Source organism: Marmota flaviventris, chromosome 1 (assembly GCF_047511675.1).
Source record: "Marmota flaviventris isolate mMarFla1 chromosome 1, mMarFla1.hap1, whole genome shotgun sequence".
Taxonomy (NCBI): Eukaryota; Metazoa; Chordata; class Mammalia; order Rodentia; family Sciuridae; genus Marmota; species Marmota flaviventris.
Window position 1 is genome coordinate 57,877,447 of NC_092498.1, and position 27,099 is coordinate 57,904,545.

General features: G+C 35.3%; 1 protein-coding gene across 4 annotated transcripts in view; it reads right to left on the reverse strand.

Moving 5' to 3' along the window:
* The window catches only part of Kmt2e (lysine methyltransferase 2E (inactive)), a 94,964-nt gene that overhangs the window by 38,006 nt on the left and 29,859 nt on the right, over positions 1 to 27,099 (reverse strand). For all 4 annotated transcript variants that reach the window (XM_027926451.3, XM_071613206.1, XM_071613215.1 and 1 more), the window contains 2 exons: positions 2,911 to 3,025; positions 1,519 to 1,748 (listed from right to left, as the gene is read on the reverse strand). In XM_027926451.3, coding sequence (XP_027782252.2) covers positions 1,519 to 1,748; positions 2,911 to 3,025 — 345 coding nt within the window. The remainder of the gene's footprint in view (positions 1 to 1,518; positions 1,749 to 2,910; positions 3,026 to 27,099) is intronic.

Here is a 27,099-nt window from a genome sequence, read left to right on the forward strand (position 1 = left end):
TGGTAGAGCACTTGCCTAGCACATGTGAGGCATTGAGTTCAATCCCCAGCACCACATAAAAAGCTAAAGGTATTGTGTCCATCTACAACTAAAAATATTTTAAGAAAAGAATGTGTAGATGGATATAAAAAAAAATTTTAAGAACAATTTCACCACTCTCTAATAGACATAACTGCATATCATACATAGATCACTGTAACTGGATCAAAAGAAAAACACTGCTGAGTATACATTAATATAAAAACAATGCCACATGGTGGTTCGTAATTTATCACAGTGGGTCAGTTAAAGAGAAAATGACTGGTTACAATAAGAATTGACAATAATATAAGAAAAACAATATGTCATTTTTTTATATTTTCAATTTACCTCCTGAATAAATTTACTGATGTCAGTGCTCATGGTAATGATGTGTACAATATACAATGGGAATTTATTTTTAAATCTGAATAGGTACCACATTTTTATTACTAAAAAGTATTCATATTACAACCTTTCAGAAATACAATACCAATTTCACATTCTACATATTAATTTACCATTTGGGGGCAAAAATAAATTGAGCTTTTTAAAATATTACCTTTAACTGCAAGTTTATATTAATAATATGCAACTCCAAATCACTTAACTTACTGGGTGGGAACATTTTATAAATAATGCAAACTAATTTGTATTAGGGTCTAGGATGCATCTTTATATGGGTATTACATTCAAATATGGATATAAGCCATGCTACTTCAAATCAAGTAAGCCATAAGGAGCAAACTCAGGAAATCCTATAAAGCTACCAAACTTTCTTGCCTTCTATTGCCTAAATTCTCTCTACTCCCTACCCTATGTAGGGGATGGACTCAATAACTTTTAAGGCTGAAATCCTACTGTTCCCTCTCCATCCTCCCAAAGTCCCTCCCACAAAAAATAAATAAATAAATAACCCAAGTGAAACAAAACCCCACTTTCTGTCCCAATCACACCTTCTCTAGGGGAGGAGGCCTTTCTTGGTGGTTGAATCAGGGTTGGGGGAGGGGAGACTGTGGTTCTGGTACAAGAAGACTCCAGAGTGCTGCAAGGTTCAAGTCAAAAGGAGGTGAGAGAGTCAGGTCAAATAAACATCAATCAAAATGTTTAATTCCCCCAAAATGGAAAATCACAGTTGACTACACAGCACAAATAATTGCAAAGGAAACTCAAAGGACATAATTTCTCTCTTTGTCTTATCTACTCCTCTAAGTACTTGTATTGCTACTGAACTAAGGGAAAAGAGATGATCCTATATAAATATAATTCAGAACTGATTATCTATTACTCAATTTACAATAGGGATTTCTCATAGATTGGGAGACAGCTTTTGTTGACATGAGCTTTTTCTAAGAACAAAATGAACCGCATCAATAATAGTAGAAGTCCAACTTTAAAAAATGTAATCATAAATTCCTTCAAAAGTGGTTCTAGTCATCTCTTCCAAATTGACAAAGGTTAGGAGCATTCAAAAAATAATAATGTTTTGAAATATTTTACCTGCATTTGTCACAACAGATCATGTATCCATCATCATGTGTAAAACCACATATGCACCTGGTTACATCAGTACCATAACTTCCATCCTCAGATGTGCTGATGGTAGTAGCACTGGAAGTTTCATCAAAATTAGGAGTGGTAAATATGCCTACTTCATTTTTGCTAATAAGAACTGATGGAGGAGGGGAAGCTGGAGGTGTTGGAGGAGGACGAGCACCATAATTATGGTCCTGGATAATGGAACACAAAAATAAAATGATATTATTTCATTTCAACAATATGCCCTAAGAAATTTAAACAAAATTTAACCCTTAATTTTATAACTCAAAAGAGATGTGAAACTGGCTCAACTCTTCCTGAATACCATTAAAAAAAAATAACTTGATTAAGCAATATATTAAAACAGTGGTAAGTGAATATAGCTATCTACAAGGTTGGGGAGATCATCTTCACATCAATGTCACCCTGACCCCCAAATCAAAAGACATCATAATAGTCCTCTGGTCACACAGCTTTACCTTCAAGATGAAAGCAGGTGCAGGACATGAGAATAAAGGTCAAAAAAATAAAAAATTTCCAAGAATACAGAAACTAAGAATAATAGAAACAACAACAGAAGATACACTAACTCTAATTATATAACATAGGGTTTTTAAAAATTTGGTAATCTTTACTTTGGTCCAAGTAATAAAATTTCTCACAATTGTACCTTCATAATACCACAAATGCATCCAGTTCTGAAACTGGATCTAATCTCTGGCTCTTATTAGGTATGCATTACTGAATAAATTAACTTAGAGAAGGTTTCACTTTCTCAGATAAAAAATAGGGATGCAAACCAGATATCAAGAGGTTCTTTTTGAGGATTAAATGAGACACTGTATGTACAAATGCTTAGCATAAAGCCTGGCACATAACAAGTGCTCAACAAATGAAAACTACATATATTAACATGTAAATTACTATATAATTTAGAATTAACAGCAAATAACACAATATAACCTTACTCATGGGAAAGAAATGTAACCTAAAGTACTAATAGCATAATTGCAAAATAATAATATTAAAATCTTTAGGAAGATTACTCTTATAAAACTACATAGTATATATCTATATTCTTCAGATGATATGAAACAAATGTGCATTTAAAATATTCCATTTTAAGGGGCTGAGGATGTGGCTCAAGCAGTAGCGAGCTTGCCTGGTATGGGTTCAATCCTCAACATCACATAAAAATAAAAAAAACAGACACTGTGTCCACCTAAAACTAAAAAAAAATATTAAAAAAAAACAAATAAAATAAAACATTCCATTTTAAGCATAAGACCACACCATTTTCTTTCAACCTCTAAATTTTAGAAATTTTCTTCCAGAGAAATGTTTGACACTTACCGCATAGGGCAAACCAATGTAACTGTGTGAATGATGTGAGCTGCTGGTATATAACTGGTGGGGATAACTGTTGGATTTCTCAACTACCACAGGGCTAGCTTCTACGGATTCTGGTCTGGGGAAAAAAAAAAAAGTTTCATTAATGAGAATCCCATTCTTATTCTTTTTTTTCCCCCCTCTTTGAATTAATTTTAAATGATAAATACTTAAACATTGGCAATACAAATAAAATGTCTATAAAGTAAGTAGATATCTTGTGGATAAGATACATCGTATGTATATTCCGTGTCATAACAAAACTTTTTATTTATTTATTTATTTATTTATTTATTTATTTATTTTGAACATTTAGAAATGAGTTTATTCATTGTTTAAATAAAGTAGATTGACTATGCATATTACCATCAGGTTTTTTTTTTTTTTAATTTTTTATTGTGGGTTGTTCAAAACATTACAAATTTCTTGACATATCATATTCCACACTTTGATTCAAGTGGGTTATGAACTCCCACCTTCACCCCATACACACATTGCAGAATCACATCAGTTACACATCCATTGATTTACATATTGCCATACTAGTGTCTGTTGTGCTCCGCTGCCTTTCCCATCCTCCACCCTCCCCCCTCCCCACCTCTCCCCTCCCCTCCCCTCCTCTCTCTCTACCTCCTCCACTGTATAACCCTGAGGGTCTCCTTCCATCACCATGCAATTTCCCTTCTCTCTCCCTTTCCCTCCCACCTCTCATCCCTGTTAAATGTTAATCTTCTTCTCCTGCTCTTCGTCCCTACACTGTTCTTAGTTACTCTCCTTATATCAAAGACGACATTTGGCATTTGTTTTTTAGGGATTGGCTAGCTTCACTTAGCATAATCTGCTCTAATGCCATCCATTTCCCTGTAAATTCTATGATTTTGTCATTTTTTAATGCAGAGTAATACTCCATTGTGTATAAATGCCACATTTTTTTTATCCATTCATCTATTGAAGGGCATCTAGGTTGGTTCCACAGTCTTGCTATTGTGAACTGTGCTGCTATGAACATCGATGTAGCAGTGTCCCTGTAGCATGCTCTTTTTAGGTCTTTAGGGAATAGACCAAGAAGGGGAATAGCTGGGTCAAATGGTGGCTCCATTCCCAGCTTTCCAAGAAATCTCCATACTGCTTTCCAAATTGGCTGCACCAATCTGCAGTCCCACCAGCAATGTACAAGTGTACCCTTTTCCCCACATCCTCGCCAGCACTTGTTGTTGTTTGACTTCCTAATGGCTGCCAATCTTACTGGAGTGAGATGGTATCTTAGGGTGGTTTTGATTTGCATTTCTCTGACAGCTAGAGATGTTGAGCATTTTTTCATGTACTTGTTGATTGACTGTATGTCCTCCTCTGAGAAGTGTCTGTTCAGGTCCTTGGCCCATTTGTTGATTGGGTTGTTTGTTCTCTTATTGTCTAATTTTTTGAGTTCTTTGTATACTCTGGATATTAGGGCTCTATCTGAAGTGTGAGGAGTAAAGATTTGTTCCCAGGGTGTAGGCTCCCTATTTACCTCTCTTATTGTTTCTTTTGCTGAGAAAAAACTTTTTAGTTTGAGTAAGTCCCATTTGTTGATTCTAGTTATTAACTTTTGTGCTATGGGTGTCCTATTGAGGAATTTGGAGCCTGACCCCACCGACTGTAGATCGTAGCCAACTTTTTCTTCTATCAGACGGCGCGTCTCTGATTTGATATCAAGCTCCTTGATCCATTTTGAATTCACTTTTGTGCATGGCGAGAGAAAGGGATTCAGTTTCATTTTGTTGCATATGGATTTCCAGTTTTCCCAGCACCATTTGTTGAATATGCTATCCTTCCTCCATTGCATGCTTTTAGCCCCTTTATCAAATATAAGATAGTTGTAGTTTTGTGGATTGGTTTCTGTGTCCTCTATTCTGTACCATTGGTCCACCCGCCTGTTTTGGTACCAGTACCATGCTGTTTTTGTTACTATTGCTCTGTAGTATAGTTTGAAGTCTGGTATCGCCATACCGCCTGATTCACACTCCCTGCTTAGCATTGTTTTTGCTATTCTGGGTCTTTTATTTTTCCATATGAATTTCATGATTGCTTTCTCTATTTCTACAAGAAATGCCATTGGGATTTTGATTGGCATTGCATTAAACCTATAGAGAACTTTTGGTAATATCGCCATTTTGATGATGTTAGTTCTGCCTATCCATGAACAGGGTATATTTTTCCATCTTCTAAGATCTTCTTCTATTTCTCTCTTTAGGGTTCTGTAGTTTTCATTGTATAAGTCTTTCACCTCTTTTGTTAGGTTGATTCCCAAGTATTTTATTTTTTTTTAAGATATTTTGAATGGAGTGGTTGTCCTCATTTCCATTTCAGAGGATTTGTCGCTGATATACAGGAATGCCTTTGATTTATGCATGTTGATTTTATATCCTGCCACTTTGCTGAATTCATTTATTAGCTCTAATAGTTTCTTTGTAGAGCCTTTTGGGTCTGCTAGGTATAGAATCATATCATCTGCAAATAGTGATAATTTAAGTTCTTCTTTTCCTATTTTTATGCCTTTAATTTCTTTCATCTGTCTAATTGCTCTGGCCAGTGTTTCGAGAACTATGTTGAACAGAAGTGGAGAGAGAGGGCATCCCTGTCTTGTTCCAGATTTTAGAGGGAATGCCTTCAGTTTTCTCCATTCAGATTGATGCTAGCCTGAGGCTTAGCATAGATTGCTTTTACAATATTGAGGTATGTTCCTGTTATCCCTAGTTTTTCTAGAGTTTTGAACATAAAGGGATGCTGTACTTTGTCGAATGCTTTTTCCGCATCTATCGAGATGATCATATGGTTCTTATTTTTAAGTCTATTGATGTGGTGAACAACATTTATTGATTTCCGTATATTGAACCAGCCTTGCATCCCAGGGATGAATCCTACTTGATCATGGTGTACAATTTTTTTGATATGTTTTTGTATCCGATTCGCCAGAATTTTATTGAGGATTTTTGCATCTAGGTTCATTAGAGATATTGGTCTGTAGTTTTCTTTCTTTGAAGTGTCTTTGTCTGGTTTAGGTATCAGGGTGATGTTGGCCTCGTAGAATGAATTTGGAAGTTCTCCCTCTTTTTCTATTTCCCAAAGTAGCTTGAAAAGTATTGGCATTAGTTCTTCTTTAAAGGTTTTGTAAAATTCTGCTGTATACCCATCCGGACCTGGGCTTTTCTTAGTTGGTAGTCTTTTTATGGTTTCTTCTATTTCCTCAATTGATATTGGTCTGTTTAGGTTTTCTATATCCTCCTGACTCAATCTGGGCAGATCATATGACTTAAGAAATTTATCTATGCCTTCACTATCTTCTAATTTGTTGGAGTATAAGGATTCAAAATAGTTTTTGATTATCTTCTGTATTTCTGAAGTGTCTGTTGTGATATTGCCTTTTTCATCCCGTATGCTAGTAATTTGAGTTCTCTTCTTCTCTTCGCTAGCATAGCTAAGGGTCTGTCGATTTTGTTTATTTTTTCAAAGAACCAACTTTTAGTTTTTTATTTAAGTAAAATAAATTTCCTACTTCAAGTTCAAATATGCTTTTCCTATCATTAAAAAAGTTTACTATAGTCAGGCAGAATGGCACATGCCTCTAATCACAGCTACTCAGGAGGATTACAAATTCAAAGCCAGCCTCAGCAACTTAGCGAAACCCTGTCTCAAAATTTTGGCCAGGCAGGCCTGGTTTCTCACATCCGTAATCTCAGCAACTCAGGAAGCTGAGGCAGGAGCATTAAAGTTCAAGGCCAGCCTCAGCTACTTAATGAGGCCAAAGGAAGATAGAAAGATAGTAATTTCTATAAAAAGAGCTGGGGATGTGAGTTAGTGGTAAAGCACTCCTGAGTTACATTACATCCCTGGTACCAAAAAAGAAATAAATTTTTAAAAATTGGAAAAATAAAGGTGGGTGGGCGTAGGGCTGGCTCAGTGGTAAGCACACTTGAGTTTAACCCCCAGCATCCTCCCCACCAAAAAAATTACTAAAAACCAAATATTATTATTACTATATCCACTGGCAGTTAGGTGTAGTGGTATGGTACACATCTATATCCCAACTATTCAGGCGTCTGAGGCAAACAGATCTCAAGTTCAAGGCCAGCTTGGGTGACTTACTGACTTGTCTCAAAATAAAAAATAAAAAGGGCTGGGGATATAGCTGAGTGGTAAAGTGACCCTGGGTAGCAAAACACATACACATAGAGTGACAGTGGGAACAACTAAGCATATGGGTGGAGAGAAGTGATGGGAATAATTTAAGCGTTACTAAGCACATATTAAATCTATATAGACCTTGACCTGAATGTGAAGTGTTTCAATATGCTAAAAACTATGTACATTTTCAGTATGCTGAGACATAACTGAGCACATCAGGAATATTAGGAAGTTAGGAAACCTCACAATGAACCCGGATTTCTAGAAGAAAAAACATGAGCAGCAGCCTACATCAGATGATCTGTAGTTTTAGCCTGGTAACAGTTTAGTGATAGTGACTTATCAACTAATGATAAAACTGGGAATAACAACTCCCAACTGTTGTTTACTTGTAAGGTCCCTGGCCTTAGTATTTTACATACATCCCTTTCCTGTCTTCATTACTCATGCAAAATCTCCTAAGCCCTTCGTTGGCTAATTTCTGCTGATGAATGTGGGAGTTAATCTATGTCTTAAATTAATCTCTCCTCATATATACAAACTGTTTATGTGCCCATATTTTATAATACTATATCTACTATAAACTGTTTCTGTGTCCATATTTTATAATACTTTGTCTACTACTTGACATGATTTTTTCATGATAATCCTTATACTACTACTTATTCACAACTGTTCCTTAGAATTCAGTACTATTTGCACTATTTATAGTAACTTAATGGTCACAAGATCAACAGCATAAAAAAGAATTTGTATAATCGACTGTTTAATATACTGTTCCTGTTTTAAAAAGTTTCAATTTTGATCTAAGTAGCTGCTGTTGTGAGACCCAATGTGCCAGAAAGAGGCACAAACTGAGGTTATTCAATGGTACAGAAGATTACAAAAAGAATAGTCTCCAATATTTTCTGAATACTTTTTTAGACTAATTCTACTCTAATATCTATACTGTTAAATCTCTTAGTTTCAAAATGAATACCTGCTAATCAATATACGTGTGTGTGTGTGTGTGTGTGTGTGTGTATTGGGATTGAACCCAGGGAGGCTTTACTGCACACTTACATCCCCAGCCCTTTAAATTTTTGAGACTGAGTCTTAGTTAAATGGCTTAAGGCCTCATATTGCTAAGGCTGGTCTGGAACTTGACATCCTACTGCCTCAGCCTCCCCAGTTGCTAGGATTACTGTTATGGGACACCACACTCAATTACTACTATGAAATTTAAATATAGAAGTACATAAGAAAAGACTACCTGATCCCCAAACATTTCCACATTGATACTGCCATGTATCCCCCTCTAAATATTTCTATCCATAAATACCTATGTAATTTTTGTTTTTGAAAACTAGGACTATATGAACAAATTGCTTTAAATGACAATATGCATCTACCTACCTTATTCTTGGTAATAATTGCTTATTTCATGATATGAATGAACTACAACTTAACAACTATCCTAACAAATTATTTCCATTTCTTACAGTTAAAACTATCACTGCACTTGTACACTTCCTTCATATATCTTTTCTGCATATATAGTATTTAAACAACATAAATCCCTGGAGGCACAATGCTGAACAAAAAATGGTAAATGCACATAAAACTGATACACATTGCCAAGCTGCCTTTGATTACTTCAACTGTGTCCTTTAAAAACTATACAGAAGTTGGGCATGGTGGTGCTTGCCTACAGCTATGCAGAAGGTTCAGGCAAGAGGATCCCAAGTTCAAAGCCAGCCTGGCAATTTATTGAGATCTTATCTCAAAATAAAATAAAAAAGGCTGGGAAGTTGGGCACGGTGATGCACACCTGTAATCCTAGCAGCTTAGGAGGCTGAAGAAGAAGGCTCAAAAGTTCAAACCCAGCCTCAGGGGGCTAGGGTTGTGGCTCAGTGGTAGAGCACTTGCCTAGCATGTGTGAGACACTGGGTTCGATTCTCAGCACCACATAAAAATAAATAAATAAATGAAGGCTCATCCACAACTAAAATATATATATATATATTAAAAAAAATAAAGCCTCAGCAACTTGAGACCCATGAATGAATGAATGAATGAATGAATAAGGGCTGGGGATACAGCTCATTGATGGAGAGCTTGCCTAGAATGTATGGAGGTCCTTGGTTCGACTCCTAGCAAAAAAAATTACAGAGAAATAAGTGGAGTTTAGCAATGATGCTCACCATGTATATAAGGTAACCTTTTAGACCACAGTCTCACACACACATACATACCTGTGGAGGTGGGGGCGGGGGAGCAGTGGTTTGCCAGGAATTGAACCTAGGTGCACTTACTGAGCCATATCCTCAGTCCATTTTTTGTTTGTTTTTGTTTTAATTTTTTGAGAGAGGATCTCACTAAGTTGTTGAGACTGGCTTTGAACTCATGATCCTCCTGCATCAGCCTCCCCAGTAAGCAAGAATTATAGGTATGCACCATTCACACCTGGTTAGACCACAGATATTATAAAGAAAGACATATTCTCATAGTTTCTGACCTTGAGAGTAGAATCAGGAGCAGCAAAAATAAAGAGGTATACAAAAATTATCATACAATGCAAAAGCAGGGTAAAATACCACAAAATAGATATGGGTAAATATTTAACAAAACTCCTTCCTCTTCTATATGAGTTTTTGATCGTAATTTAACTTTCTATTTCTGTTCCCCATAAAACCTGATTCATTATTTTACAATACACCTGTTAGGCATTTGATTGGTAAATTGTTTCTGGACTAAAAGAACTATTCCTACTTAATATGAGGATGTTATGGATTTGAACTTCTCTTTCTTGTACCTGACCTGTCACCTGAGAAACCAAAGAAAATGGGTCCTGGATGGCTGACAATACTCCTACATGAACTGCTGCATGCTTCTACACTGAAGAAAAACACTGATGCTAAACTCTGACAAGCTGTCATTCCTCTCCAATATATCATGCAGACAGGCATCCATCAAGTAAATTTCAATGTTTGGTTTAAACCTAAAAAAACTTCACTGGAGTTGCAAAAGATCAAATTTCTAGGTTATAGACTCTAAGGAGTTCAAGAGAAGAACAAGGCTACTTGAACAATAAGAAGAATAAAGAACATCATGAAGTTTCACTGAGATGAGAACATTTCTGAAAGATACACAGGGTTTTGACCAGATATATGTTCTATTGAAAAAAATCCTATAAAAACTGTAGTAACAATGGAGAAAGGCAATACCCCATGCATATGCAAGGAGATAGGAAAACATGGAAGGTAAACTCTTCAAGGAGTATGGAGAGGTCAGTTAGACTTCGGAGTAGTGTTTATTCATTTAGCAGTTTCTCAAAATTAGGTAATATACAAACCTCCTATAATAGAGGGGAGCTGGGATGTGGCTCAGTGGCAGAACATTTGCCTGGCATGCATGAGGCCCTTGGTTTGATACCCAGCATCGCAGGGGGAAAATGGGGGGTGGGGTTTCTTTGGAGACTCGGATTTTTAAAAAATTACTATGCTATTAGATGATCTGTGTATTATCCACATAGAACACAAATTTAAACACATGCACTAAAATATCACAGCAGTATTAGGTATAAAGTGGTTTTCATTGAGAATGATTACAAATTTGCCAAACTTGAAATTAAAAAAACACATTTTTAAAACCTCAAAGAGTTCACCAAGCCATTAGGAGACAGTATTCATAAAACCCAGTTTGATACAGCATGGATTAAATGAACATTGAAAGTCTAATGTTCACAACGAACTGCCACAGATACAAAGATAAGACACTCTGCCTTCAAGAAATATTTTTGTGGGGGCAGAGGGAATGGGGATTGAATTCAGGGCCACTAGACCACTGAGCCACATCCCCAACCCTATTTTGTACTTTATTTAGAGACAAGGTTTCACTGAGTTGTTAATTGCCTTTCTGTTGCTGAAGCTGGCTTTGAACTCACCATCCTCCTGCCTCTGCCTCCCAAGCTGCTGGGATTATAGTCGAGCACCACAACACCCAGCTAGAGATTTTTAAAAAAAAAAAAAAATTTATGACTTATTCATGGACCTTTATTTATTTATTTGTTTATATGTGGTGCTGAGAAACCCAATGCCTCATACATGCTAGATAAGCACTCTCCCACTGAGCCACAACCCTAACCCCTAGGAATTTTTAATAATATATTTTTCATCCATTCAAATAAACATTTGAGCACATAGTAAGTACCAAGCAGTAGGATACTATATCAAATGCCGGAAATCAAAAAAGAAATGGTCCTTCTTCTCAAGAAATTGATTTACAGTACAAATACACCAATGATTTCAGTGGTATCATCAAATGTATACACAGGGGCCTTCATGACAGTAATTACATATAATTAAGTGTTAAAGAATGAGGACTAGTGGTAGAGTGCCTGCCTACCATGTGCAAGGCCCTGGGTTTGATCCCCAGCACTGCTACAGGGGGGGAAAAAGTTTTAAAGAATGACGAAAACTCAAGAAACAGAGAAGTAAAAATAATGGAGCAAGTATTCAAGACAGAAGGCACACATGCAATTAGAGACAGCAGGAGGATTCATTTAAGCATGTTTACTTTAAGCATGATCATCTCTTTAGTAGCACAATTACCTATAATACAAGTTATAACTTTTTTACAGTTCTACTTAAAACTTAATGAATCAAAAGTTTTAAAGATCAGGCTCAGAAATCTCCTTTTTTGGGGGGGCGGGGGATGAGGTTACCAGGAATTGACCACTGAGCCACATAGATAGCCCTATTTTGTATTTTATTTAGAGACAGGGTCTCACTGAGTTGCTTAGCACCTTGCTTTTGCTGAGGCTGGCTTTGAACTCTCAATCCTTCTGCCTCAGCCTCCTGAGCTGCTAGGATTACAGTTGAGCACCACTGCGCCTAGCAGAAATTTCCATTTTAATAAGTACTTTAAGTTTTATGTTCATTGAAGTTTAGGAAACACAAAACCTACAAGATAAAATTCAGAGCAGATGAAGTTGGAAGTGTGCTGGAGGAGCTATAGATAAGAGCCAATAGGTCAAAGACTCTTCTATTTAACTACATAAATATCTTATATTTAACTATATAAATATTTTCCAGATAACTGTATCTGGAAAAGTACTTCACCACTGAAAGACATTGTGATTTAAAAATTTCCTAGTAAAAGCACCATCACTTTAAAAACAAAAATCAGTTAATAAAACTTTTTTTTTTAAAAGAGAGAGAGAGAGAGAGAGAGAGAGAGAGGGAGAGAGAGAGAGAATTTTTTTAATATTTATTTTTTAGTTATTGGCAGACACAACATCTTTGTTTATATGTGGTGCTGAGGATCAAACCCGGGCCACGCATGCCAGGCGAGTGCGCTACCGCTTGAGCCACATCCCCAGCCCTATAAAACTTTTTTTTAATAGAGGTGCTGAGGATTAAACTCAGTGCCTCAGGCATGCTACATTCCCAGCCCCCATCCTTTTTTTAAAAAATCCCCAATTTTATATTGAAACAGAGCCTCGATAAATTGCCTAGGGTAGCCTTGAATTTCTGCTCCTCCTGTCTCAGTTTTCCAAGTAATCCCAAGTAATTATAGGTGTGACACCATACCCAAGGTTAAAACTATACAGGAAAATTTGATATCCTTCCTCCTTCTATCTTCTAATGTATCCTATCATGGTCAGAACACAGTCACTCAGATAAGTATGCAGTCAATTTCAATCTCCCTCTAGTGACTATTTTAATTCTGCTAGTTTCTTAACTCTGTTAAATATTTTCCAGCTTCCCAAAATAGGTACTGAGGAGAACTGCTACTTTTAGCAAGCTGTAGCATCCAGTATGTTGAAATCACCAGGTTATAAAATATTTCTAGCTTTAATTTCTCTCTTTTTTTTTTGGGGGGGGGGGTACTGGGGATTGAACCCAGATATGCTTAACCACTGAGCCACATCTCCAACCCTTTTTTATTTCCAACCCTTTTTTTATTTGAGATAGGGTTTTAGAGCTCGATAAATTGCTGAGGCTGCCTTTGAACTTGCAATTCTCCTGCATCCGCTCCCAACTCATGGGATTATAGGCATGTGCAACCACATCCACTAGTTCTTTCTCAGTAAGTAAAACAGAATTAGGCAGAACATGAATATCCAACAATCATTCTTTCTAGAGATGTATCTCAGTAGTGAAACATTTGCCTAGCATGAGCGAAACCCTGGATTCAAGCTTCAGTACTGAAAACAAACAACAACAAAAAAGTAATGAACTTTAGGGTTAATCATGAGACCTTCAAGCAATATGATTCATGACTCAATTACTATACGTTGATAGTCATTGAAGCTTTTATTTTAGTAAACAGATAAAACAAGCTATGAAGTAAGATTATTTGAGAAGTATTTCAGATACTACTTCCTATAACAATGAAAAAGAAAGACCTCACAGGAGGTAATACAGAAGTTTCATTAAAACTGTGAAAAGAGCAAAAGAGGAATGATCCAGGCAAAGGGAATAGCAACTACAAAGGACCTGAGGTAGAAGCAAATTTATAATGATCAAAAGAACAAGGAAAAACAAAATCAACATGGTAGTAAACTAGCCCAAGAGAAAAACTGGGAAGAAAAAGTAAGAATTTATGGGCAGCTAAAATTTCAAATGAAATAAAGTCACGGGAAGGCTTTTAAATGTAAGAATTGTATCATCTGATTTATACTTCAGAAGAATCAAAGGAGCTTCAACATAGAGAATTAATTACAGAAACACAAAGACTACTGTACCCCAGTGTCCAGTCAAGAAATGAATAACAAATAGCCGAACTCAGTGCCACATGCCTGTAGTCTCAGCTACATAGAAGGCTGAAGCAGAAGGATTGTTTGAGCCAAGGAGTTTAGGGGAAACATAGTGAGAGGTCAGGGAAGAAGAGAGACAAAAGCTCATATTTTGACAAACGGAGAAACAGAAGTGTAAGGATTCAAAATGTACTTTGGAGGGGGACACAGGACTGACCAATGAATTAGATGTGGAAAATGAGGGGAAAAGACCAATCAGGAGTGACATCTGAGAGAGGGTAGAGAGGGAGCCATTTAAAAAATTAGGTTAAGCCTAAATAACAACAAAAAAGAGATTTGGAGGCAGAAGATCATCAGGAATTCCAAATGAAGCTGTCAATTTTAACGGTGAAAAGAGTATGAGAACTGAGCATGGGGATGACATGCCTTGTAATCCCAGTGGTTAGGGAGGCTGAGGCAGAAGGATCATGAGTTCAAAGCCAGCAATGGCGAGGCATTAAGCAACTCAGTGAGATTACTTCTCTAAATAAAATACAAAATAGGGCTGGGGATATAGCTCAGTGATTCCCTAGTACCGCTCCCCCCCAAAAAAAAGTATGACAGGAAATAAAATACCAGCATAAAGATGTCAATTAAAGCAAGGCAATAACTTAATAAGTTTTAAAAACAGGGAGAGGGTTGAAATTTTCACTCAAACATTTAGAAACTGCTGGGCGCGGTGTTGTACGCCTGTAATCCCAGAGGCTCGGGAGGTTGAGACAGGAGAATATGAGTTCAAAGCCAGCCTCAGCAATTATGAGGTACTAAGCAACTCAGTGAGATTCTGTCTCTAAATAAAATACAAAATAGGGCTGGGAATGTAGCTCAGTGATCAAGTACCCGAGTTCAATCCTCAGTACTAAAAAAAAAAAAATTTAGAGACTTCCATTTTGACTGCCATGTCAGTGCTCAGAAGGTTTATGGTTTTGGATTGGGATGCTCAATTAGAACAGTCTATGCAAATATTCTAAATGTGCTGCCCACCAAAAAATAAAATGAAATCTGAAACATTTATGGGCTCAAGTATTTTTGATAAGGGACACTAAACTAATACTTAAGGCAGTGAAGTCAGAGAAAAATGGTATTACTTATTAGAAACCTTATGAAGATTCACTTTCTTTGAATAAGAAGTTGGCAAGTGGCTGGAGTTGTAGTTCAGTAGTAGGGTGCTTGCCTAGTATGTATGAGGCATTGGGATGGATCCTCAGTACCACATAAAAATAAATAAAGGTATTATGTCCATCTACAACCAAAAATGCTTTAAAAAAAAAAAGTAGGCAAATCTAGATTCCTGAACCCAATCCAGTCTGTTGCTTGATTCTGTAAATACAGTTTTTACTGGAACATAGCCATGTTCATTCCTTTACACCCATTGTCTACTCTCCAGATCTGAGTAATCATGATGGAAACTCTGTCACTGCAAGTATTAAATATTTACTTTCTGGTCCTTTACCAAAAATTTTTGCTGACTCCTACTCTAAACTTAGAGTAGTTAAAACTTAATTAAGTTTAAAGTAGTTAAAGTAGTTAAAACTTAATTTTTTAAATAATTTAGGAAGTAAAAAAAGAATTTCCTAGAACAAACTTATACTGTTTTAAGAAAAAAAAATCACACATCAAATTAAGTTTAAAAATAAGAATGCATGGAGAGCTGGGGCTGTGGCTCAGTGGTAGAGCACTTGACTAGCATGTGTGAGGCCCTGGGTTCAATCCTCAGCACCACATAAAAAATAAATTAATAAAGTAAGGTATTGTGTCCATCTACAACTAAAAGCAATTTTAAAAAATCACTCCTGATGATACCTTGATTTGGACTGAAGCCTTTAGAAATAAGAAAAAATACATGTGTTATTAAAATTTAAAAAAAGAAGAAGAATGCATGGAGAAGCTGGGCACAATGGCACACACCTATAATTCCAGCAACCTGGGAGGCTGAGGTGGGAGGATCACAAGTTTAAGGCCAACCCCAGCAATTTAGCAAGTCTCTAAGCAGCCTAGTGAGATCTGGTTTCAAAGAAATCTAAAAGGGGCTGAGGATACAGCTTATTGAAAAGAACCCCAGGTTCAATCCCCAGTACAAAGAAAAGAAAGAATGCAGAGAGGAAGGAAATCAACTAGCTATAAAATTCAGTATTAAATGTCATGTTGAGCCGGGTATAGTGATACACACCTGTAATCACAGCAATTTGGACTAACACAGGAAGATAGTAAGTTCAAGATCAGCTTGGATGACTTAGCAAGACCCTGTCTCAATATAAAAAATCAAAAGGGGCTGAGGGAGATAGCTCAGTGGTAAAGTGCCCCTGAGGTCAATCCCTAGTACTAGGCAGGAGGTGGAGGAAGTCATATGCTGACCTAGGTTAAATTTTAAAAATTCTACTCTGTTAATTAATCAAGTTTAAGTATCACAATGAGGGTTTAAAAAAAAAACACTATTTAATACTATATTTAGCTAAATAAAATATCATGGAACTTTTTGGCATTAAAAAAGAGACTTTTATACAAATGCCTACTATAGCTTCCAAAACAGTATTTACATTTCATTTTCCTCTTCATGAGAGAACAGTGATTTTCAAAGTACCTATGGTGAGAAAAGAAAAGTGCTCTAAGTCCCTCACTTCCACATCCATCACTCTGATAAGTATAGACAGTAAATTAACCCACAATTGACATTTAGCATTGGTACAGTGAAAAAATGCATAATATTGATCTAAAATAGACACGGGACATTACATTGTTCTGATACTTTATAATCCATGACTTTAGGGGAATTACTTAACCTTTCTTACCATTTATTTTCACATCTGTACAATGAAATAATATTCGAATCATGCTACAAAATAAAATGCAACAAATGTAAAACAACTTACCTTGCACAGAGGCGTTCAACAAATTTTAATTCTTTCTTCCCTTACTATTAAGTTGAACAATATAAAATTACTATGGATATTAGACCAATTTTGATTTATAAAAATGGCATTCATGGCTGGGCGGTGTGGCACATGTCTGTAATCCCAGTGACTCAGAAGGCTGAAGCAGGAGAATCTCAAGTTCAAGGCCAGCCTCAGCAACTTAGCGAGACCCTGTCTCAAAATAAAATAAAAAAGGGCTGGGGGTGTAGCTCAGTGGTAGAGCACCCTTGGTTTCAATCCACAATATCACCAAAAAGGGGAGTGTGATAATTCATACAATTCAACTTAATACTGCAAGAATCAACAGTGTAGAAAAGAGTTATCATAGAAAGGCCTGCTTCCAAGGCTGGTCCTTTGCTGCTATTTGGGAATTTCTCTGGTAAACAGTTCCTTACACTGGAGGGGAGTGAGCAAGACAAAAAAAAAAAAAAAAAAAAAACTTTCCTTAAATGATAAGGGTGTAGTATTACTGTGTCTAAAATGTTTGTACAAACTATATGATTTATGCTGAATACTTGCTTTCCTTCTGGGAGTGGAAATTTGGTACATGCTAGGCTGATGGAGACTATATGCCAATCTCCAGTGGACATTTCACATGTGTTGTCAAAATTCACTGCTATGGAATTAAGTGCATCCAATGTACATCAACAGGGAAAGGTCTGCTTTTCTGCATTTCATCTCATATGCTTTTCTTCCTTTGATGACTTGTAGTCTTTTGCTGTAATAAATCTTAGCTATGAGTAAAACACATGCTGAGTTTTGTAAGTCTCTGTGGCAAATTACTGAACATTGGTCTTAAAAACACCTAATAAATCAACTTTTTAAATGTAACTATTTTCTAAGACAATTTTGTTTAACTGCATTATTTATGACCTTGATGTCTCACATTATATAAAATTTGAACATTTTACATAAAATCATAATGTGATACCCTCAAGACTTTCTAAAAATCTAAAAATCTTTCTTCTACAGTGAATGTCCCAAACTGCCACTACATTTCTTTCTTCTGAATAGACACAAACTTTCAGGAATGCAATCTAGCAACATGTATCAGTAGACTTAAGATCATCTTGTACTCCATTTGACCTAGGAATTCAAGATCACATTTACTCTAAGGAAATCATTCAAGATATACATTAAAATTTTTATCCTGAATTGTTATTTTACTCTAACTTATATATTCTATAAAGGATTCATCAAGTTTTGATGTATACTATATTGGACTATGAGGAACTCATTCAAACAAGAGTCTGAACGTTAGTATGAAAAACCTATTCAAGCCCAGCACAGTGGTGCATGCCCATAATCCCAGCGACTCAGGAGGCTGAAGCAGGAGTATTGCAAATTCAAGGCTAACTTCAGCAACTTAGCAAGACCAGTCTCTCAAAATTTTAAAAAACTGAGGTGGACTGCAGGGTGTAGCTCAGAGGTAAAATGTTCCTGGGTTCATCTCCCAGTACAAAACAAAACAAAACAAAAAACACTCAAGACAACAACAAAAAAATCCAACACATTCTAATTTACTGTTAAAGGCAAATTATACTATAATACAGTCAATATGATACCACTCTGATTACCCTGTACTGTGTACTTGAATATACAGAGAAGGAAGAAAAATTCTAGTGGGTATATACCAAAATATCATTAGTGATTATCATCTCTGTATAGCTAGATTAAGATGTTTACTTCCTTTAGGCAATGTTTTCAGAAATATGCACAATAACTACATTCTATTCATATTTTTAAAAGGTTAAGGGCTGAGAATGTAATTCAGTGGTAAGTGCAGGTGCCTAGTAAGCATGAAGTCCTGGGTTCAATACCCAGTTTCATAAATAAATACTTTCTGTAAGCTTTTGAAAAATATATCAATCATTGACACAAGACAATTAAGGGAAAACTCAGTTGTTGCATTCGTGTTAGGTACAACACAACTATAAAAGACTTCTAGCCCTCAGGTCCTTTAAAGCAGAAAAGGATAATATTCTTCCCATAGAAGGTGCATTAGGAACATAGAGATAAATTAAGTAAAGTTCCTGCTGTAAAGAAGCTCATAGTCTAGGGGGGAATAAGAGAAAGTTAAACTTTACTGTGTGAAAGAAAGAGAAAAGAAATCCAATTTTGAAAAGAAAAATAGGAGGGAATAGAAATCAAGCTAGATCAACTGGCATGAACGAAGAGGGAGTCCTGCAAAAAAGGTTTATTAGAATAATGATATGCATTTTGAAATACCTTGAGTATAAAATGAACCTATGCATGCCAACATACACTTAAAAGAAGTGAGAGGCTGAAAAAGGTAATTACAATATATTCAAAAAATCTTTATACACAATTAGGAAGAATTTGAATTTACATTTAAAGGCAATAGAGAAATCAGTGATGGAAAAGAAAGAAAACTAAATGACTTATTTGCTTTTAGAAAGATCATGATTTGTACATGTTGTTGCCATTGGGTGAAAAATAATACAAGAGGTCTTTTTTGGTGTTCATTTTTTGAAGAGGGCAAAAAGGGAAAGACGACACTAATAATGAGTATACTAATGATTTTACCAAGTTTGAACTATTTGAGGTGTTTAACTTAAGAGGTCTAGTAATACAGAGGGCTAGATGGGCAGAGCTCAAGAGACAGATGAGATTAAGAGTGATACAGACACCATGAGCATGTGAAAACAGTGAAAGTTACAGAAGTGAATGAAATCTCCAGAATAGTTTACAAAGAAAATTAAGTACACAAATACTTATGAAACAAGAACAATTTTAAAAAGTCATAAAAAGAGAACAAATGAAAAAGTTTGGCATTTCCTCAAAATGTTAAATATGGAATTACCTTGTGACCCAGTAATTCCACTCTTATGTAAATGGAAGATCTCTCACTTACGATGGTTCAACTTATGATATTCAACATTATGACAGTGGGGAAAGCAAAATATATATCCAGTAGAAACTATACTTGGAATTTTGATATTTTTCCAGGCTACCTTGACTGGGCACAACAGCAGCAAGCCCACAGTATTCAGTCAGTCTTGTAATCACATGGGTACATATTCTACAGTGTATTGTGGGCTAAGCTATCATAAAGATTAGATGTATCAAATGCATTTTTGACTTGAAATATTTTCAAATTAAAATTTTTCAACTTAATATGGGCTGACTGGAATTTAACCCAATTGCAAGTCATAAAACATCTGTATGCTCCCAAAGAAGTGAAACAGGAAGTTAAGGAGATAATTGCACACGAATGTTAATGTTAAAAACCGTATTATTCACAACAGTCAAAAGATGGGAACAACCCAAACATCCACCGACAAATAAATGAATAAACAAAATACAGTACATTTATACAAAATAGTTATTGTATAATTTATACTTATACAATAGAGTTATTATACAATAGAGCCATAAAAAAGGTATCAAAAGGGCTGGGGCTCAGTGGTAGAGCGCTTGCCTGGCATGTGTGAGGCCCTGGGTTCGATCCTCAGCACTGTATATAAACAAATAAATAGATAAATAAATAAATAAAAGGTCCACTGACAATTTTTTTTTTTTTAGAAAAGGAATCAAATTCTGATACCTGATATTACATGGATCAACTCTGAAAACATGCTAAATGAAATAAGCTCAGCACACAAGAATAAGTATTTTCTTTTGTTTTAATTGTAGTTGGACACAATACCTTTATTTTATTTTTATGTGGTGCTGAGGATTGAACCCAGTGTCCTGCATGCACTAGGAGAGCACTCTACCACTGAGCCACATCCCCAGCCCCAAGAATAAATATTTTATGGTTCTATTTATAAGAGAGACCCAGAATAGGCAAAGAGAAAAACGAAATCAGAAGAGGCTACAAAGTGCTGAAGGTAGAGGGAAGGAGGTACTATTTAATGAACAAAAAGGTTCTTTTTAGGGGGATTCAAGTGTAAAAACAACTGGGAGGCTATACAACATTGTGAATGTAATTTAATGCCACAGAACTGACACTTAAAAATGAATAACAAGGCAGCAGAACACATCAGACACTAGTATGGCAATATGTAAAACAGTGGATGTGTAACCGATGTGATTCTGCAATCTGTAGACGGGGTAAAAATGGGAGTTCATAACCCACTTGAATCAAATGTATGAAATATAATATGTCAAGAATTATGTAATGTTTTGAACAACCAATAATAAAAATTTTTAAAAAATGAATAACAAGGGCTGGGGATATAGCTCAGTTGGTAGAGTGCTTGCCTAGCATGTACAAGACCCTGGGTTCAATCCCTAGCACTACAGGGAAAAAAAAAAAAAAAAAAAAACAAGGTAAATATTATACATATATATATCTTCCACAATCAAAGAAAAAAAAGAATATTTTCACTAATTCCAAAGGTATAGAAAGTTTTTATTTTAATTTTTTTTAGTTGTCAATGGATCTTTATTTTACTTACTTATATGTGGTGCTGAGAATCGAACCCAGGGCTTCACTCATGCTAAGCAACCACTCTATCACTGACCCACACCCCCAGCCCTAGAAAGTTAATAGTATCAAATCTTGCTGCAAGACTAGGCAATACAGGGCTGCAGGTGTAATAGTAGTAAAGCATGTGCTTATCATGTGCAAGGCCCTGCGCCACACACACACACAAAAAAAAATAAATAAGTAAATAAATAAAAATAAACAATACAATGCCTAAAAAAAATACATATTATGTGAAAACACAATTGTATGCAAGAGGTCAGAGAATAAAGGAAGAGCCAGCCAGTACAGTGGCGCACACCTATGATCCCAGTAACTAGGGAGGGAAGCTGAGGCAGGAGTATCACAAATTCAAGACCAGCTTCAGCAACTTATTGAGATCCTGTCTGAAAATAAAAAGGGCTGGGGATGCAGCTCAGTGGTAACAGAACCCATGGGTTTAATCCCTAGTACCATCCCCAAAAGAGGACGATGCAAGGATTATTCAAGTTATCTGAAAACAATTACAGAAATGAGAGGCACAGATAAAACAGAGAGGGTCAAGATTTAATCCAAACTAGCCAGACAGGACCTACTCCTGACCCTTTAAGGTGGTGTTTGTGGCCTGGTAAAATGCTGTTGCTAAGCCTTAAATAATTACAACAGGTACTAGTTTGCATCTGGCCTTAAGGGAGTTTCAGGGTGTGGTTTCCTTTCTCTCTGAAATATTAGAGACTAAGAGTAGCATTGTCCTGGACTAAAACTGGTGGTGGAGGCCACCATTCCCAAACAACGCCACCTTGAAGCTATTCATGGAGGAAGTGGGATAGGAATTGCTCAGGGTAACAGGGTCTCTTCTGATCCAAAGTAACATTCAGGTACTATCCTAGGAGGCATGTTAAAGATCATGCTGTCCAACTTTTGGTTTTACAGATCAGGAGATGACTAAGAGCCACACATTTGAGATTCAAGCCCTAATCCTACCACGAAAGTCACTGTGTTTCCTTGTGACATGCCACATAACCACTCTGGTTTCAATTTTCACATTTGTAAAATGAATTCTTAATTCTAAGTAACAAGATATTTTAATAGAAAAGTGAACGTGCAAGCCCAGATCTCTTAAAGAGATCTAGCACTTTTCCCCATCAAACTAGCACTTTTCCCCATCAAACTGTACTGCCCAACTATTCCTGTGAAATTTTCTACAGTGATATTTATGCCTGTGTTCTAGTGACTTAATTAAGTAGCCTGTATAACAAAATGACACTAAGCCTTAGAGTTACAGAGTTCAAATTCTGATAATTTTGAATTTATACCACCTTAATTTTCATTACTTCACTAAAATTACAAATACGGAGAACACATTTGGTCATCAAAAGTAAAATTTTTAATGTAATATTCTTGAAAACGAGCTATTTTGAAATGTTATAGTTCTAAATTAACATCAAAAACTTTGAAGAACTACCACCTTTCTGTTTGCAGTAATCTATGTGATGTCTCCACATTTTCCCAAACCACTCTACAAATCTAAATTCTTTGTTTATAATAAAATGTCCTCATTCTTTTAAAGATCTCACAAATTATCATCCAAGCCACATTATATATTCTTAGCATAGACATTTTTAAAAATTAGGTGAATTGAAAATCTAAGAGGAAAAAAAAGCCAATCATTAAACTGAGAAGCAATTAGAAAAAACAAAAAAAGCCAACAGTTTAGGAAATTAACTGAATAAGCTCTAAATCCCCAGATAATGAATTTTTATGATTTTCTTCTACTTCAACAAAAATTTAATTTCCTCCTTATAGGCCTTTAAAATATAGGTAAATTCTGATGAAAAGTTCAAACCAGTGTTTTAGGTAAAACCTCTAATTCTCCCCCTTAATATTAAAACTTTCAATCACACACACTGGGTATCACTAATGGATAAAGTGTACTAATTGTCCTATATGCTGTATAGAAGGTCTCCATGAGTTCTCAATAGCTTCTACCAATCTGTAACCAAAATCTGTCCATTTCTTTCATCCCTCTGACATTCTACTATTTAAAAATAGACATTAAAATTATAAGAAATTCTAAAATGGGAAGCAGGTTTGGTATGAAAATTGGTCTCAGTTTATCAAACATGTGGCATTTTACTTTAACTCTTCTATTAAGAAAAACTGGCTCTCCTGTCTTACGTGGTAGCACGGATCTGGAGCCATGCAACCCTGGGTTCAAACTTAAGCCTCCATTTTATTAATTTTGTGGTCATGGGTAGGTCTGTTAATCTCCTTGAGTGTTGAGTGGTATTGCTTCCTAAAATGGGAATAAAACCTGCCTGACTTTTTTGCTGGGATAATTAGGAGATCCTATATTAAAAAAAAAAAAAAAAAATTTGCTCAAAGTTGGAGAGCTTCTTAACACCACATTATAGACAGTCGTATGGATTCAACTGAAAAAACTATAAGAAAAATCTGCTTTTGATTAATATAAAACACATGAAAAACTCAGCATCATTCTAAGAACAGTTGTCCCTAGCTCCTGTCAGTACTGAGGATGAACCCAGTAGGGCTCCACCCTGAGCTACATTCCCAGGCCTTTTTATTTTTTTGAGACAGACTAAGTTGCCCAGACTGGCCTCAAACTTACAATCCTCCTGCTTCAACTTCCCAAGGATTCTAGTATTCTATGTTAGAAAAGAATTTTAAAACAGGGCTTTTAAATATTAAAGCCACATTTAAATGAAAGCACTTCCAAATAAAGATCTAAGCAAATTAATATCCACTTTTAGTTTCTTGATGGTGATTAAAGGTAAAGAAATAATAAGCAAAAAGCTAAGCACTACGGCTAAGGATTCAGTTCAGTGGTAAAGCACTTGCCTAGCATGCCCAAAGACGGGGGTCAGTCTCTAACACAAACAAAAAAACACTAGTGAAAACAGACAAATAAAAAGATACTGAGAACATTTCAATATACATAATACATTTTATCATCTTTGAGTACTAAAAGTACTCAAACACCAACAAATTAATGAATTCTGACAGTAGGTTGCTCTAGTGACAATGACATGACAATATCATATACTATAGCAAAATATGAGGTAAAAAAATGTGTTGATTCTCAGAAATGTGGAGTTTTTTACTCCAAAAAATGTCATATCAATATTTCAATCCCAACCTCTTCCTTCAAATGAAGATACCCAAGTCTAGAATAATTAAGTGTCTTAAGGGCTCACTAGCATGTTCGTGACAGAACAAAAGTGAAAGAATCTAGATATCTCTATTTGGTCCTCTCAATCCCCAGGCATAGTATAAGGAGTCTTCCTCCAAATAATTCATTTCTACTTACATGTAACATCTATTAATCTGTTTACTTTATCCAAAAAACATAATTATATAATGATTTCTAATGGTACTAAGGAAACTTGGTAACAATAATTCAAGCTTCCAATGCCAAGAAGGATTGGATTTTTTTCCCATTTTACTTTCCAGCTCCGGAAGAGTTTCCTTTATGTGTGTGAGGTCGGGAGTAGGTGGGGGAGGGGGTGTAACTAATTTAGAATTGAAATGCTAGAGCAGAAGAGGTAAAAAGTAAAAGAAGAAGTTCTATTGTGATTAAAAACACATAATTCTAATAAACAGCTTCTGGCTCAACTTTCCTATTCATCAAGTGATAATGGGTTCTAGGCTCTTTACTTTCACAATTCCTTACTCTTAGAGCAAAGACCTGGGGATTACATTTGTTGTATGCAGTCATATATTCCTGCTAGAACTGAAGCTACTACTATATGTCAAATCAAAGTAGTTCTTTGAAATAATATTACCAAAAGTGCTACAATAGAAAAAAACTAAATTCAACACATCATTAAGTTCTGCTTCTGCTGCTTATCTGCCATGATCTCAGTTTCCTCAATCTATAAAATGAAAATGACAACAGCTAATTTATATCCTTATCCTTCTTGTTCAGAAAGAGCCTGTTATGCCTCACTTTCACAACTTTCGTAACAAACCTGTTCTTTTCTCCTCTGACATCCTTCTACCTTGTTATTTAGTCTCAGAGTTGCTTTATTCAATACAGTAGTCACTATATACAAAGTCTAATGATTACTTGAAATGTGACTAGTTGGAACAGATAGGTGTGGAAGTGTAACACATAAACAGGATTTCAAGGACTAAGTGTGAAAAAAGGACATAAAATATCTCCATATTTTATCCTGATAATATGCTAAGATAATGCTTTAGGTATATTCACTTAAGTAAAATACATAACAACATTGATCTCATCTCTTTAAAAACATTTAATATGGCAACTAGAAAATTTTAATTACATATGTGACTCATATTACATTTCTAAACTCTCTGGTTTTAAGAGTTTTGACTTTCCAATTGATTATAATTTCCTTAGGAATAGGGATAAAATTTTAAACTTCACTTTTTTAACCCCTAGTCTCTAGCAAAACACTTTTTACATAGTAGGTGCTTATAAATGATGATCCAAACTGTGCTTCCTCTCGACTTGTTAGTTTTCAAAATTATGCCATAACAAGAAGTCTATTTCTAATATTAGCCTACATTTATGGACATGGAGCTAATCAAAGGACTCCACAGATATAGTTTCCTGGTTTAAAAAATTTGTTAACCAGGTTTTTTCAAAATTATATTAATACCTTTGCTCATTTTCCCTTTAATATTATTTTTCCATGTTCTTTTATTGTACCAATAATTATACCAGTCAGTTATCATGTTAACCTGTATGCTGTGATGGGTATTTTTCAAATCTAGGAACAAATGACTATGCTAAGATTCAAGAGTAGCTAGAAGGCAATTTCTTTGGGTTTTATACAAGAGTCTCCAATATAAGTAGCTTGTTTCAATTCCATTTTTATTCACTAGATGTATGTATTGGTTTTTGATTTTATGCATAAAGTTATTTTTAAATAAAGCACTTTTAGTTAAATTGGACTGTGGAAAGTTTACAATTGCTTTACGAAAAAATATAAGCCATGAAACAAAATTTTATTCTTCTTACAGAGCAGATATCCCTAATTCACAGTCTATCAATTCTTAGTAACCAGTTATTCCAAAAGTACTTTAAAATTATTCTTTATAGTTCAAGGGTTTAGGAAGGTCCAACTCTAGTCAAGGCAACGGTTAAATATAAATAGTAAATATAAGGTCTCTATCCTCAAGGAAGACAAAATGAAATCAAAATTGAAATTGTCAAAACTTACTGATGAGTGGAAAACAATTATGTAATAAAGAAAATGGAGCTGGTGGAAATGAGTTTTATTTTAGAGATACAATTATCCCAAAATAAATGTTATTAGAAACTAAAACACTAGCATTTAGCAGACCCTTTCTTCATAGATCTTGAAGTAAACTTTCAATTTTCTACCCATAAAATACTAGTCTACTAGGGTAGACCAGATGAGCATAAGTGATCTAATAAGTTTTCTTTCATAGCCTTAGAAGTTAGTATAAATTTTGATCCAATACATTAACTTATTCAATATAAAAACATTGAGTACCTTCCAAATTTTAAATTAGTTTATTAGTGATACACTGTATTTAATTAGTACAATCTTTTTAAAAAATATGCAATAAAAACTATATGCCCATAATACAATAAAAAATAATCCTTTTTAAATAAACTTTATTTTGAAATAATTATATATTCATAAAGAGGTTACAAAGGGAACATACAAGGGAATTCCATGCATCCTTTCCCCAATCTCTTGCTTTCAGTGTTTTTTGATTGTTTTTGTAGATAAGGTCTCACTATGTAGTCCAGGGTCACCTCAAATTCCTAGGTTCAAGTAATCCTCCTGCCTCGGCCTCCCAAGTACTGAGTACCTGGGACTACAAGCATGTGCCACCACACCCAA